Source organism: Polypterus senegalus, chromosome 1 (assembly GCF_016835505.1).
Source record: "Polypterus senegalus isolate Bchr_013 chromosome 1, ASM1683550v1, whole genome shotgun sequence".
NCBI classification, from domain to species: Eukaryota; Metazoa; Chordata; class Cladistia; order Polypteriformes; family Polypteridae; genus Polypterus; species Polypterus senegalus.
In genome coordinates this window covers 140,675,896-140,692,415 of record NC_053154.1, presented here as the reverse complement: position 1 = coordinate 140,692,415, position 16,520 = coordinate 140,675,896, and the positions used below count along the sequence as shown (strand labels likewise).

The following is a 16,520-nucleotide window of genomic DNA, read 5'->3' as shown; positions in this document are numbered from 1 at the left end:
TTCGACAATCATGCATACGCAGCTTCTTATGGTTAACAATTCCATGGACATCAGTTTGGTTCATACTTGTTCACTAGATCTCTGCGGGTCCCTGATTTTCATTTTTAGATCTTGATCCAGCCTTAAGTGTACCTATGCAATGATAAGCACTCAGGCCTTTAGAGATGCTTCTGAAGTCTTTTCCAGCTTTATGTATCTCTATAGTTCTTCTTCTAAGGTTGCCTGATATTTCTTTTGATTGCATGAACAGATCTTTCTTGAGAAGAACACCTTTTTCCTCCATGTAAGCAATGATTTTCTTCAGTAGCACAATGACAGGGGTATAAAATTCAACTTTATTAATTGCCAAAGATAATACTTTATGTACACAACACGGGCTGGAACAAATCAACAAACTAACACTACATTTTCTTAATAAACAAGACACACAGATACCCCTTCAACTTCTCACTGTCATATATTCTGCCTCGTATCTCTCTTGAAACTGTTTTCCCACTTTATTGGATTTTCCTTCTTGGACATTGCAGCAGGTTAGAAAAACTAGCAAAGCAATGGAAATGAAATTGGTATTGAATGAAAAAATTCAGCTCATAAATCAGGACATAAGTGAGAATATATAGCTAGATTAAATTATATCCGTTTACAGCTGCATCAACATGTGCCACAATCAGACTGCACTTGGCCAAATTTAAAAAACTGGTTGTACTTGTGTAGGTGATGGACCACACAGACCACATTTGGAGTTGTTTAGAAATGGATTGCATTCACATTTAACAGGAGAGGAAATGCAAATGTGTTTTTTGTTCACATAAAACAATCAAGTCTGTAGGAAAGACAAAAGAATTGTGTAGGGCTATGGTAGCAGTCAGGTTAACCGCATAGAGGTGACCAGTGCTGATACCTGTGCACGTTTGAAAAGAGAGTGCAGTGGCATGTGTGAAGTTGGGCTAGCATCTCCTTCATGAGACTGAAACATCTTTGGCATCATGCTAATACACTAAATCTTTTTATTTCAGTGAGGCATGTGACCTTCTTTTTACTTTTGTCTTATCTAAGCAATAGGAACAGCCTGTTTCTATTCTAAATACAGGTTAGAGGGCTGGGCTTGGTGTGCTGTACTGTGCTGTGCAGATGAACAGAGTCAGTAAGTGGTATTGTTTCTAATATGTCTAAATTCACTGAGCTATGTCCACACATTGTGGAATACAAATAACTACGACAGCCAGTCTCACAAAGTTTTGAGGAACCGCCCCGTATAATGTTCAGAGGACAGGTCAAAATAAACATTTATACAAAAAAGGATCAACCAAACATTTGACAATCTAACAGTTCAACAGAGGGGTATTTAAATTAGGAAGGGAAATGACATCATGGCATCGACTTGGAGGTGATGTCAACCGAGAGGGACGGAAGGACAAATCGGCCATTTTGGATCCAAGATAAGGACGTTTACTTCTCGTCTTTGCTTCTGCAGGAAAAGAGAGAGAGATGTTAGTACCCTTCTGTAACTCTTCGTCTCGCGATCTTTCACTCACCACAGGGTTTGTTGACTGCCTCCAAAGCGCGTGTGAGTGTGCCAACATATAACCATATTTTGTTCTGGTGGAACGCTCCATTGTAGATAAGGAATGCTGTTAAGATAAAGGTGTATGAGGGTGTGAGATACAAAAACACAAATCAGTGCAAACGTTGTTTCGGAATAGTTTGGGTATTACTGTGTGGTGACTTAGGCACAATAGACAGAGCAGGAGAGAGAGGTTAGGAGCACGAGCTGATACAGCGCATTGCTGGACCCACATAGAAAAAAAAGACAGTGTGCTCTACGGTTACTCTCTCAGGTGGAAGTTAGCATATCATAATCTCTTGGACCAATAGCATTCGACTTATACGACAAACATTATAAAATACCAGAAATTATGCAATAAAATCAAGTCCTGACTTATCCACGGGAGAACTTATCTGCGAGTATATACGATATTTAATGTATATGTATAATTGTCCATAGTTAGCACCGATTCGTCATGGATTCCAAGTATCTGTTTGGAGTATGCATGTTCTCCTAATGTTTTTGTGTCTTTTTCTTAAGGTACTCTGTTTTTCTAACAAAATTAGTTGACATACACATGTGATTGTAAACTGATAAAAAATAAATGTGTGTGGTGCCTGTTTCAGTGCTGCTGATATGGGTTCCAGCCTCCTACGCTCCTAAATTAGATGAATTAGGTGAGAGAATGTTATATTATAACAATGTTCGGAAGCTCATTTGATCTAAAGCTAGGTGTGTTATGATTCTTTGTGTAAAATGTTTCAATAATATCAGAGTTCAGGTAACTTTTGACATTTTTTAGTTTATATGTGTGTTTAGTCCATCCTTAAGAGACTTTTAAATTGCCACTGAATAAGAGTGTTTTATTTAGAATGGAAGAAATAACTTTGTATTTTTACTTACTGAGCCTCAGTTCTCTGACCATCTTGAATGTCGGCTCTTTGTAAGTCTGCTCAGCAGTGTAATTGCATATGGCAGGGCAAGCAGTTAAGCGATTCACTGAGCATTTCATTAATACAGTTTATCTTGACTGTTTAGAACTAAAGGTTTAAAATATCACACAGCATTTCAATTCCAGTAAATAACTTTATAGGGCTTTCTTCAAAAGGAATGAGGCAAAGTTAACTCAAAGTCACCTTTTGAATTACAGAGGCTAAATTTGGTGTTGCAACAAGAGGCCTGAGTATTGGAATGTGCTATTCAAAACCTGAGCAACTTGGTGACCTTGTCCAAGCGAGCATAGAATGCGGTCGAATGACACACAGCTACCCTGCAGGTAATACTCACAGCCTCCACTTCTGACATCATTAAATCATTCCCATGCACTCCACTTGCGCAGTATCAAAGAAGTGACTGACATGTCCTTACAGTCTATGAATGTTTGTAAAGAAGCCACTCAGCCTGGCGCCATCTCAGTCCTGTCAAGTGGATTTTACACTGTGCAGAAGAACATTGCTCTTTAACTATTGCACACATTGACTCTTTATTGCCTAAAGTGGAGAAAAATGATGGCATGGTCGTATGCTACAGCTAACATGTGAGTGTACCATAAATGCTTTCCTGCAAAACATCCTATAAATCAGAAGTATGTACAATAATAGTTTTTAGACTTCTACAATTAGATCACTGGATATGAAAATTGACCGTAAAGGGAACTGAACTAGGCTAATACCTTAACCACTAGCTAGAAATTTTAGATCTTGAAAATTTGTTTAAGCCAGGCTTGAAAAAGATAGCTCACTGTGTCCCTACTTAAATATTAACCCAAGACTCCTTTTGGCAGGCTTTCTTGGATCTCTGTGCACTGCACTGTTTGTATCATATGCTGTTCAAGGAAAGCCTATATCGCTGTGGGGACATGACATGTTGGCAGTGATGCCGCTAGCGGAGGAATACTGCAGGAAGAAGATCGCCCAGTTCTCAGGTATGGCAGAAACACATTAAAAGCCATTGCTTTTTGTGCCGTTTGTGAAGCAGCACTTCTAGTGCAAAGCATAAGCCTATCAGATTGTCAGATTATTTTTAGTAACATTTTAAATTTGTAAGAGGTTTTACAAACAGGGTAAAAAGAAAAAAATCCATCATTATTTTACACATAACCATTTTTGTTAAGATAAGCACGGCTTTCAAGTTATGTAATGCCTTTCAAGGTGAACAGCAGTCCCAATTGCTTCATTCATTCAGACAGGACGCACAACACAGAACATTACACTGGATTCAGTAGTATTAAGATCCCTTGAATTTTTTCACATTTTGTTATGTTGCAGCCATATATTAAAATAATTTCAATTAATTTTTCCCCACATCAGCAACACTCAGTACCTCAGAATGACAACACAAAGACAGGATTTTAGAATTTCATGCACATTTATTTAAAAAAAATTAAATATCACATTGGCATGGGCATTCAGACCCTTTGCTTTGACAGTTGGCTCAGGTGCATCCCGTTATATTGATCATCATTGAGATGTTTCTACACCTTCTTTGGAGTTTATCTGTGGTCAATTCAATTGACTGAACATGATTAGGAAAGGTAAACACCTGTCTATAGAAGATCCCACAGTTGACAATGTGTATCAGAGCAAGACCAAGCCATGAAGTTGAAGGAATTACCTGCAGAGCTTAGGGACATGATCATGTTACAGCACAGATCTGCGGAAAACTACAAAAAACTCTGCAGCATTGAAGGTTCTCCAGAGCACTGTTGCCTTCATAATTCTTAAATGGAATAAGCTGGGGACATCAAAGATTCTTCCATGAGTGACCCATCCAACCAAAATGATGGATTAATTATGGGAGAAGGGCCATTTTATGAGAGGTGACCAAGAACCCAATGGGCACTATTGCTGACCTGCAGAGAACGTGTTGAGATGAGGCAAACTTCCAGAATGACAACCATCACTGCAGCTCCCCACTGATCTGGTCTGTATGACAGGGTGGCCAGACAGAATCCTCTCCTCAGACAAACAGAAACCTGCTTGGAGTTTGCAAAGACGCACCTAAAGGATTCTCAGGCTATGAGAAACATGACTCTCTAGTCTGAAGAAACCAATATTAGTATTATATCAGGGAGAAACCAGGAAACTGCGCAATTCCAGTGGTGAAGCATGGCAGTGGCAGCAACATGCTGTTGGGTTGTTTTCAGCAGCAGGGATTGGGAGACTAGTCAGAGTTGAGGGAAAGCCAAGAGTAGCAAAGTACAAAGATATCCTTAATGAAAACCTGTTCCAGAGAGCTCTGGATCTTATACTGGGCTGAAGGTTCACCTTCCAACAGGACAATGACTCGAAGTACCAAGCAAAGGCAACAAAGGAGTGGCTTAGAGACAACTCTGAGAATGTCCTTGAGTGGCCCAGCCAGAGTCAGGACTTGAACCCATTTGAACACCTCTGAAGAGACCTGAAAACAGCTGTCCACCATGGTCTCCATCCTAACTGACAGAGCCTAGGAGGATCTCCAGAGAAGAATGGCAGAAAATTCCCAAGTCTTAGGTGTGTGAAGTTTGTCTTGTCATACCCAAGAAGGCTCCACGCTGTAATTGCTGGCAAAGGTGCTTCAGCTAAATACTAAGTAAAAGATCTAAATACTTTTGTCAAAAAAGGTATTTCCAATTTCTGTTTCTAATAAATTTACATAAATTTCTAAAATCCTGTTTTCCTCTTTGTCATTCATGTAGTGAAAAAAAAAAGAATTTAAGTAAGTTTAGTTCTAAATAAGTTTAGAATAAGGCTGCAGCATAACTAAATGTGAATGCATTTGAACGCTTCTTGAATGCACTGTATTTGGTATGCATTCCTACAACTGAACTTGTACACACGTAATGACCTAAAAACAAGCTCTAACAGGCTATTCATTACTCACAGTAGTATAGAAGATGAGAAATATTTTAACTGTTTTAAACATTATTTAAATTAATTGCCCTTCATCCTATATCAAGAGGTCTTAGATACTTTCATACAAAATATGTGATGTGAGATCCTATAAGATGATACTCCACTGTAAAAGCCAGATGGCAGTTACGTAGTCAGACGTGACTGCTTTTAATTTGGATCAAAGAGATGATGTGGATATGTGCCTGTTCCTTTCAGTAGAATTGCAAGGATAATGTGGACTTAACGTTACTCTTCTCTAAGGAGGAATCAAGAGAGTAGGCAGAAACTGACAAAGTGCAATGAGATCTAATAGATCAAGGGTGAGGAACAAATTCATCAGAAGGATGAGTAGATTGTTCCCACTCCTCCTCTGGACAGTTTGGGCCTATGTTGTCCTCTGTATCTGTGGTTGCCTTTGTTGACATGTTGAAGAGATGGCTAACATGCTGCTATAATATATGTACAGAACCACCTGAATAATAACTTGCATTGGTGGAAACCAGAATGGTAAAACCTTGTGGTCACAGTTGGACCAAAAGGTAACATTCTAACATCACTTGTTCCAGGCGGGTGATGTTAGGAGCCCTTATCCTATATGTTCAGTCAAAATGGTCCTTCATTTTGTGCTCTTAACTGGATACTGTAGTGCACTGAGATTCTAGGAGAATGAGGGCATCGTATGGCCACAGGTGATCAACTGGACACTACAGTTCATATCTAAACATTACAGTTGCAAGAGATGTGGCAAATATTGAGTGTCTTTAGACTCTGTTATATAAGATGGACAGGAGAAGAATGGTTGAAGATGTACAGCCATTAATCACAAGTGAGTGCTCAGTTGTGAAAATGTCTCTGTTGGCCAGAGCAGAAGATATCTTTGAGTCCACAAGGGGTAATGATGACTGAGAAGAGCCCTTAGTAGGCACTGGGAGTTTTCAGAAAGTTGGTCACAGCATGGGTTATAACGGACAATTTGTTACTCTTTAAATGTGAGTTTTGGTCTAAAATGAGTATGTTCTGGGGTTTGTAGACATCTATTAACTTCCTAAACAGGTACTCATCTGTACTTGTTTCTAAGGTTATGCTGGCCATACTACAGGATTAAGTGGATCATAAAAGTGTGACATGAAAACATGAAATGTTCTGTATCAATGTCTAGTCTGAACAAACTCTTGAATGCATACTGGGCCCAAGTGACCTTTGTGAGAAAGATTGTTAATTAAAAGTACTTTGATTTGACACTGCTATTTTAACAGACCCTGTAAAATTCACGAGAGTTGTGCTCACCTAATTCAGAGAAGAGATTTGTGAAAGCCAACCAAAGCTTGCACAGGATTGGTAAAGTTTGGAAGATAATGTAGCTTACAGTGAAGAATGGACCATCTGAAAGAGGCCAGGGTCAGGTCTACTACAAGACACAGGAGAAGTGCATAGGAGGCACCCCAGGCTGATGAAAAAAGCTATTCATTGCTGAATTTAAGATGAGTCAATGGACCAGACATAAGACGGAACAGGTGGTGGGAATGTATGATTATTTTGAAAGACACATGCTTACTGCTGTTTATCATATACCCTAATGCTATCAGAAAAACACAGACACACACACTTCAAAGCAGGTTGCAGAGAACATTAGAGACAAATCATCACTAAATGTGAAGCTAACTGCTGTTTAACACCTTGAAAAAAATGGCGGTGAAGGGGATACATTAATATCACCAGGCAAGAGTTTCTGGAATTACAGGAACAAGGCTGGATTTCTTGTGTGTGGCTAAAGTCTTCAGCTGTGTCCATTTGGATTTGTTCAGAGTAGAGTACTAAAGGCTGGAGAGAACCCTGTGGTATGGTTTCCTCTCGAAAGACCAAATCACAGTAAACTTCTAATGTCATGTTGTTGGTTTTGTTTTGATAAACTTCTGTATTTATGTGAGAATTCACAGAAGTGAATAGAAAATTTATCCTTACCACAAGAAAAACAGTACCAGGAAAATGTAATAAAATGGGTATTTCCTGATCCCTTTTGTTGTCAGAAACATGCAAAACAAGGAAGGCATGCTTTTGTATATCAAAACTTTTGCTGCTTCAATGGTAAGATTTCAAACTTTTGTTTTCTGATGATGTTCTGTGCATTGTATCCTCCATTGTAAATCATTTTTTTAAATTTATGGATAATGCTTACCTTTAGAACACATTTGTGCATGGCAAATGAACATTTACCATGTTTATGAAGAAATAACTTTGACTTGAACAATACTAAACTTATCCTTTAGGCTATTATGATGGACAGACAGTCCATTAGGAAGCCAGTGAACAAGCTCTCTTTTTATCATCTTTGAAAGTCTGATACATGATACAGCTCTAAGCATACACCATCTTCACTCTCTGTAAACAGAATATTCCAGCAGGTTCTTAGCTATATAAGAGATATTTTACTTGACCATTTCTAGTTTGCCTCTGGATAGTTACATTTCAAAAGGGCCTTGTGTCACGACTCATGTTGAGCAGTACAAGCTAAATACTTTTATATTGGTGTATATCTATGTGCATATATATGTACGTAAATATAGCCAAAGAATGACTTTGATGTCTAGATCAGGGGTTCTCAAAGTCAGTCCCGGGGACCCACTGTGGCTGCAGGTTTTTGTTCCAACCAACTTCTGTTTTTAATTGGACTCCTGGGCTAATTAAGTGAACTGTTATTTCTGAGATTCTGTGTTTTGGGAACAATATTGAAATTAGAAAAAAATATTAAAATGTACCAAGCAGTTACTTATATGGGAATAATGCATTTTTTTATTTTTAAGAATATTTTCATCTTGATTTTCATTTTATTTTTCCGGGTGTTCTAATTATTTAATTAATCCATTATTTTCTAATTATTGGGTCTGAAGCTAAAGTAGTCGCATCCTTTCACAATTCAGTGTTTGCCTGGATGTCTGCTCTGCTCGTTTTTTAATTCTCATTATTAAGATACGATGAAGTGAGCAAACTGCACAGAGTAAGGGCAAAATATAATGAAGGCAATATAAGTGAGTTAAGCATTTAAATCTATAGCAAAAATATAAATATTTCTAAATGTTGTGTAAATGTAATAATCATGCTGCTGTGCTTTTCTGAATGTAGAATAAGAGAAGAGAAAAATACCATCTAATTAAATGAGATCAGTGTTGTCACTAATTATAAATCTGGTTTGAAGCAAAAACCTGAAGCTGCAGTGGGCCCTCAGGACCGACTTTGAGAACCCCTGGTCTAGATAAATATTTAAAATATAAATCACAATGACATAATGATAACTGATTTTATGCTGCAATATGGAAGGTGAAGTCATACAGAAAGTTGTTATAGTATGCAAATAGTGAGAACGATCACATTTTCAGTTTTAGACCTGTTATGACCACACACACAACAGTAAAGAAGGAGCAGGAGGCAGAAGGGAGAAGAATACATTGGGCATTGGCCAGATTTAACAGAAACAATGTGGGGGAGTCACATGTAACCTAGTACTGGTTATAGCAGTAGGGCTGTGTGGTTTGCTTCTGAGCTCTTGTGTCATGGCCAGTGCAGCCACAATTACTGAAGCACAGAGAAAAATATGCCTACAGCTGCCTCATGTAATACACATTGTATATGTCATATGGGACATGGCTTGCAGAGCAAGTGTTGGCAGTTACATGGTGCAGCGCAAACAGGGGATGTGTGGGAGAAGTGGACAGTTAATTAACAAATCCTTTGACAGATTCATTCTGAAATACCATCCCAATGGTACTGTGTCATCTGAGACAATGGTCCTTTCTGGACTAAAGGCTTACTTGAAGGCTCAGTAAGCACATTAATTAATTAATTCATCTTGCAAGGCTCCAATTTTTCAAAAGCTGGACAATTCTTGTTAAGTTGGTTACAAACTTTGGATCTTGCTGCCCAGCTGGCCAATTGAACAGTTGGTCAGTTACACCACTTAGTATCAATTTCTCTGAAGAGACAGTAGGCTGTAAAATATAATTTGGCCTATCTAAGTGACCACTGACTGCTGTGAACAATTTGCATTTCATCATCAGGGTGCACCTGATAGAAACCATGGACGGCATCAGTATCTCAGAGCAAATACACTTTTAAGATTTTGGTGTTCATGCCTAATCTTCTGTTTGTATAATTCTGCCTCATCATTATATTTTAGACTACAGAGAAAACTGGATTCACTTTGAAATGAAGTGGCAATATTTCCTTCAACATAGAAAAAATAACCAGGATGGACATGAATGGTCATTGAACTGTGGAACATGTGATGTCAAAGAAGGACTAAAGGTACATTATTTTAAAGGTGAAATTAAAACACTAGGACAGTCATGACAAGAACAAGCCATTCAGCCCAATATGCTCGTCCATCCCCTTTACCTAGATTGTCCAAAATAACATCAAGTCAAGATCTGAAGGCCTCTAAAGTCCTGCTCTCCACCACACTACTTGTTAATTTATCCCAGGTATCTGTGATTGTTGTGTAAAGAAATCTTTTATAACGTTATGAAATATGCTCCTAACATGTTTGTACGCATTAAACCATGCCCCTATGTTCTTGTTGCAGAGTTTATTTTAAAGTAAGAGCTGGGATCCATTTTATTTCTTCAATCGTGTCACTTCTTAATCCCCATTTTCTTAAACTGAAAAGGTTCAGCTCCTTCATTTTTTCCTCATAGCTCACACCTCTTAGTCCTAGCATTAGCCATGTTACTCTTCCATGGACGTTCTATATTGTTGAAATGTCTTTTTTTGTTATATGTAATCCAGATCTGTTTACAATACATTAGTGCATTAAATAACATAAGCAGAACCTCCCTTGACTTGTGCGCTCCACACATCGTGATATATAAATAATATCCTATTAGTCTTCTTCATCGTTTCAGTACACTTTCTGGATGTTGATGGTGACAAGTCAACTATGACTCCCAGGCTCTTCTCATAAGGTGTACAGTACTCCCATTATGTATTTATTTCTATTTTCTACATATAATACTTTACATTTATTTAAATTACATTTAATCTACCCAAACCTGTATATGGTCAAAGTTGTTCTGTAACAATTTAACTGATTATGCATTATCTGCTCTTCCACCTAGTTTGGTAATGTAATGAATGTTTAGGAATGTGAGATGGGTTTAAGGAAATGTGATTATTTTAGTCCTGCATTGTCAAGGAAGTCATTCTGCAGAATAGAGTATTCTATTCAGTGGCTCTCAATTAGGGCCCAGGAGGTATGAGACTTCTAAGGGCAACTAGAGGACAAAGATGTAGTCAAAAAGCCAAAGTGAGAGTCAGAGCCAGGAGAACAGCTATCAGTAACCTAAGCCAAGAATTGCAAGACAAAAATCAAAGTCAAACTGATTGAAGAGATCAAAAACCAGAGAAACAAAACAGATTTCAAAAAGGTTCAAAGGGTTTAAGAATCCGTGTAGTCAGATGGGGGGAGCATAACCCTGGATGACCTTTTATCTTGTCGTGATTGACAAGCCACAAACACTTCAGGATGGTCCTAGCAACAGGAATCAACAACAGCACTGTCAAAATGGCGGCGATAAAATTTCCCAAGCAGCAAACCAAAATTAAATGTATAACTATATTTCAAAAAGAAGTGAAACCAATGAATATCGTAGGTTGTAAACCCCCCAAAAGCAGACAATATTATTTGAGATAGGAGTCCCTGAAAATGATGCATGTTACTGAGGTATCTTCACAGATCATCTTGAGAAAGATCTTACAAAAGACCATGAAGAAGCTGAAAAAACACAAGAAAAATCAATGTGAAAATGGTAAAATAAAGCAAAGGTAATAGCCTTATGAAACACTACTTAAAGGAGAGTCTTATTGTAGTTTACATAGATTAACATTATAGATGTTCTCATATATCTGACTCCCATTTTGCTCAAATATCACAATTTCCTAGAGCCAGGGACCCCTTACATTTTCTTCCATTTAAATTAATGGTAATTATGTGTTCATAGTATAAAAATTCACCCTTTGAAGGGGTTTTCAGGAAAGGCCTGAACTTTACCTGTGCTGTAGTGGTGTGAAACCTGCTTGCCCAGTCCTGGGTGTTTAATTCTGAAGCTTCTCCATCATTTTGATAGATGAAAATTATGTGCCAAAAGATGACTGGGTCAGGAATGTTGGATTGTGGTTGATGATTCTCACTTGCTGATACAATGTGTTTTTCGTGACAGCTGCACAGACGCTGGTGCTCGGAGTTATCTGGGAGAGACAGCCATCTTGAAATAACACTTGTTGTCTATGATGCCTTCTTATCTTCTGGAAATGACTGGAACAAGCTTTGTCAGATGGCAATGTCTCATGAAGGTAAGTCAGTTTAAGGATGTCAGACAAAACCAAAAGTATTTAGCTTCATGTTTTCATGGAAAATGGAGATCAAAAAATTCCTGATACAACTAGCTTCTGCAGCTAGTCTCTTCTTACCTCTTTATTACAATATTTCAGAATCTCTCCTGCATTTTGTTCGGATATGCTTGGATGTCCTTTTTGTCTACTCTCACCAGGTTGCCCTTGATATACTTTCTTGACCATTCTATTTGCTACATTTTTTCCTAATGTCCTAACTATCGGATTCTTCCTTTCTTAATATCCATAATGATATCCATTAGTCACATACACCTATGACTAATGGATATCATGGTCCTCACTCTCCATCTTTTCTTTCTTAATTGGCCCAAAAATCTTAGTGACTTTTCCATGAACATCACCATCCTTTCAACAGTTTAAGTTAGTTTAAGAAGAATCTGTTACTGCAAGCATTTAAACTGACCAAGGCACACCATCCCCCCTAGCTTGTGTAGTACTGTACCTATGGCTTGAAGTGAGCTGGTATGCCATACTGGCACTTAACTGTTTATTATTTGTGAGCTGGACCAGAGCTGCACATTGCAGTCAGACCACCAAGAGGACATCGCAGTTTTCCACAGTATTTTACAACCAAGGGCCCCTGCATGATTACAGCTACAGTTTAGTCAATGGCCTGATTCTGCTTGTGGCATTCATCTTCATGAACTGCAATTCTGTGTGCAACAACTTGTCAGTGCTGAGCTAACCTGATGTCTATAAAGCATTATTACTAGCAAATAAAAAAAAAACACGGGTTGGCTGATTTTCTTTTTCTATAACATCACCAATTTTTCTAGGGTATATAGTTTTTCTATTTCTATATTTTTATTATGATCAGAAAGGAAAGGACGGCCTTATTTTCAATAATGAATGAACAATCAATTATTTTAAGACTGGCAGATAAAGGGGCTGCTCTGCTATACTATTTATGGATTCTATTAAGTATATAACTGAGAGGATGTGCTGATTATTAGACAAGAATAGTTATTAAACACTTGCCTCAGATCCCACATGCTACAAAGCGAATTTGGGCAATCCCACATATAAGGAGTTACAATAAACCTAGCCGAGATGTGATAAAAGGATGAATGACTGTTTCCAAGTCCTTCTGTGAGAGAATAGATTTTAGTTTTGCGATTTGCCTCATTTGCTAAAAACTGGACTTTACTACCATGGAAATTTGTTTATCAAAATTTAATGACGACTCAAAGATGATACCCAGGTTCCTGATGTCATTATGAATGAATTATGTTGCTGACAAGGAGCCAAACTGAGTGCAGGTTTCAGGAGTGGATGAGTTATAACCAAAAATAATGACCTCTGTTTCATTTTCATTTAGATGTAAGATGTTTTGTGCAATCCAATATTTAATATCATCAAGGCATTCAATCAGCTTTTTTGCCAATGAAATGATGTTAGATTTGGCTTTGAGGTATAGCTGGGTATCATCAGCATAGTAATGGAAAGCGACACACTATGTTTGAGAAAGATGGTCCCCAGGAGGAGTAGATATAGGGCAAATAAAAGAAGGGCCAAAATGGAACATTGTGGAACGCACTATATGAGAGATTTTGGCTGAGAGAAATTAACATCTACAGTATGTTAACAGGTATGGATCTAGTGTTAAGATAGGACTCACCCCATTTCAGTGCACACCCATGAATTCTGACTACATACTCAAACTGTTTTAACAGAACCCCATGGTCCACCATGTCAAATGTTGCACTAAGATCCAATAGAACTAAAATTACACAAGAACCTGAGTCCGAGGTTAATTGAATATCATCAGTCATCTTCAACAAAGCGGATTCTCTACTATGAAGTTGTTTAAATCCCTACAGATTTTATTTTTTCTCCAGCCGTCTGGAGTTTTTTTGTTTTTTCTGTCCCCCCTGGCCATTGAACCTTACTCTTATTCGATGTTAATTAATGTTGATTTATTTTGTTTTCGTCTTGTGTCTTTTATTTTTCTATTCTTTATTATGTAAAGCACTTTGAGCTACTGCTTGTATGAAAATGTGCTATATAAATAAATGTTGTTGTTGTTGTTGTTAAAACTTGATTGAAATACTTCACATAAATTGTTATCCTCCAGATATGAAAGTAACTGCAAAGACACCACTTTTTTCATAATTTTGGACAGGAATAGTAGCTTAGAAACAGGCCTGTAGTTTGAAAGAACTGTGTTATCAAGTGTAGGCTCCTAGCAGCTGTGGCTCAACAATTGAATGTTTGAAGTTGTCTGGCATTATACCAGATTTTAGGCAGTTGTAAATAATAGTCAAAACAATTGGGAGTAATGACTCTGAAAATATCTTTAAACAGCTGTGAAGGTAAAATATCTAGTGGATAATTGTAAGGTTTCATATGCACGACTATATCGGCTAGCGGAGGAGAGGAAACTGATTGAAAAAGAGCAAGACGGCTGTGAACTGGCCTAAAGGGAGTTGGTTTTAGCACGCAGTGATCAGAACCTGAATGAATAATGCTGGATCAAATGATTTGAATTTTATTCAAAATGAAATTGAGAAATACTTTAGCTCACAGATCTTGGGGGTACACTTGGGGAAGCTGCTGACAAGGGGTTTGAGAGAGTGTTCATGGTGCTAAAAAGAAATCCAGGTCTCGAGGCAGTATTTGCAATTAAACAAGATAACTGTTTAGATTTTGCTGCTCTCACAGCCTCTTGGTAGTACAATTGCTGTCTCCTTTGCCTTCCTGACCGATTCTTCTCTAGTTTTGTGTTTTGCTAGTGTCCTTGTCACTAATTGGTAGCATGACATGGTACCTGCAGCCAATTCAGGTTGCAGAGGTAGTCCAGCTCCTCTAGGATGGCACATGCATATGTACCATTGCAAGAATGTTTGCTGTGTTTCTCAGCACAGTCTCAAGAGCATGGAAGGGATATCAGGGGATGGACCATTACAAGAGGAGAGCTGGACAGAAGGGCATTAACCCAGCAGCAACACCAATATCTTCTTCTTTATGCGAGGAGGAACAGGAGGAGCATTGCCAGAGCCCAACAAAATGACCTGCAGCTGGCTACTGGTGTGCATGTTTCTGAACAAACTGTCAGAAACTGATTCCATGAGTATGGTATGTGGCCTGGGGTCCTCAGTGGGGCCTGTGCTCACAACCCATCATTGTGCATCTCTGATGGCATTCAACAGAGAATATTACAATTGGCAGCTTGGCCATTGGCACCTCATTCTCTTCACAGATGAGAGCAGGTTCACACGGAGTACATGTAACAGACGAGGAAGCGTCTGGAGACGCCGTAGTGAACATTATGCAACCTGTAACATCAATCAGCATGACTGGTTGGGTGGTGGGTCAGGGATGGTCTGGGGAGGCATATTCTTGGAATGGTGCACAGACCTCCACATGCTAGGCAATGGTGCCCTAGCTGCTGTTTGGTGCTGGGATGAACTCCTCAGAGCCACTGTCAAACATCAGACTGGTGGAGTGGACCCTGGGTTCCACGTGGAGCAGGACAATGGCCAGCCACATCTGGCCAGAGTGTGTAGACAGTTCCTGGAAGACAAAGGCATTGGCGCCGTTGACTGGCCAGCACATTTCCCAGACCTAAATCCAATTGAGACCCTCTGGAATGTTATGCATCGGAGTATCTAATGCCTCCCAGTAATGACACAGACTGTCCAGGAGCTCACTGATGCCCTGATCCAGGTCTGGGAGGGGATCCCCCAGGACACCATCCATTGTCTCATCAGGAGCATGCCCAGGTGTTGTCAGGAGAGCGTACATGAATGTGTGGGTCATATACACTTCTGAGTCACAATACGAGTTAGCGTCATTAAATTCACGCATATTGGATCAGCCTCTGATTTCAATTTTTTGTTCTCAACAAATTACACAGTATTACTCAGTAAAGATTTTCCACATGAATATTTTGTTCATCTAGATCTGACGAGTGATTTAAGTGTCCCCTTAATTTTTTGGAGCACTGTATTATAAATCCCTTCTTTTTAAAGTTTGCTTTATAATGTCTGCCAAAAATCTGGCATTAGTTCTGGAATTTAATAAAGAACACTTGGTACTTCTGAGTTTTTGCAGCTGATAACATGTATATAGGAAAATATATATGTTTTTTTTCTGCTTACCCATAATAGCATAACATAACATGATATTCTCAAATGTGCGTAATCCACAGGATCATGGTCCACCATCGCAAGTCCCAATCATACATCCCATCTCCTGTTCACTCACACTGGGGCAATTTAGAATCACCAGTTACTTTAACAGACTCACCTTTGTGGGTGTGTTTTATCCACAATAACCAAATTAATGAAAAAATTCTGTTTTTATTTTAGGAGACACTGAATCTGTTGCGACTATTGCTGGATGTTTATACGGCCTTTTGTATGGCACAGGAAAAGTTCCCAAATGTTGCCTACAAAAGCTGGTGCTAAGGAATAAAATGAAGCAGCTTGGACAGGAGCTATACCATGTAGCCAATGGAAAGAGGTAACATTGGGTTTGACATTCCTGAATGGTGGTGAAATTATCAAGGTTTTTAAATTGCATTTACATCATTTGGACTGATTTAGTGTGTAGGAAAATGTGCAGGCCTTAAGGGAATCTCCAGACTTCAGCACACTGGCAAAAATGTATTTATAGGACAGACATTTTTAGAGAAGTGAATAAAGCATATTACATTTGTACTACTTCCCTATTTACTATATATCATACTAAATTGTGAA

The 16,520-nt window shown here is 38.5% G+C and overlaps 1 protein-coding gene across 3 annotated transcripts in view; it reads left to right on the top strand.

The window, feature by feature from the left end:
- LOC120532823 overlaps window positions 1-16,520 on the top strand; it is a 31,452-nt gene that overhangs the window by 9,377 nt on the left and 5,555 nt on the right. For 2 of the 3 annotated variants that reach the window (XM_039759247.1, XM_039759230.1), the window contains exons 3-7: window positions 2,697-2,822; window positions 3,330-3,470; window positions 9,590-9,717; window positions 11,628-11,760; window positions 16,131-16,284. In XM_039759247.1, coding sequence (XP_039615181.1) covers window positions 2,738-2,822; window positions 3,330-3,470; window positions 9,590-9,717; window positions 11,628-11,760; window positions 16,131-16,284 — 641 coding nt within the window. In that variant the 5' untranslated portion in view covers window positions 2,697-2,737. The remainder of the gene's footprint in view (window positions 1-2,696; window positions 2,823-3,329; window positions 3,471-9,589; window positions 9,718-11,627; window positions 11,761-16,130; window positions 16,285-16,520) is intronic. The other variant, XM_039759240.1, reaches the window with a different exon arrangement.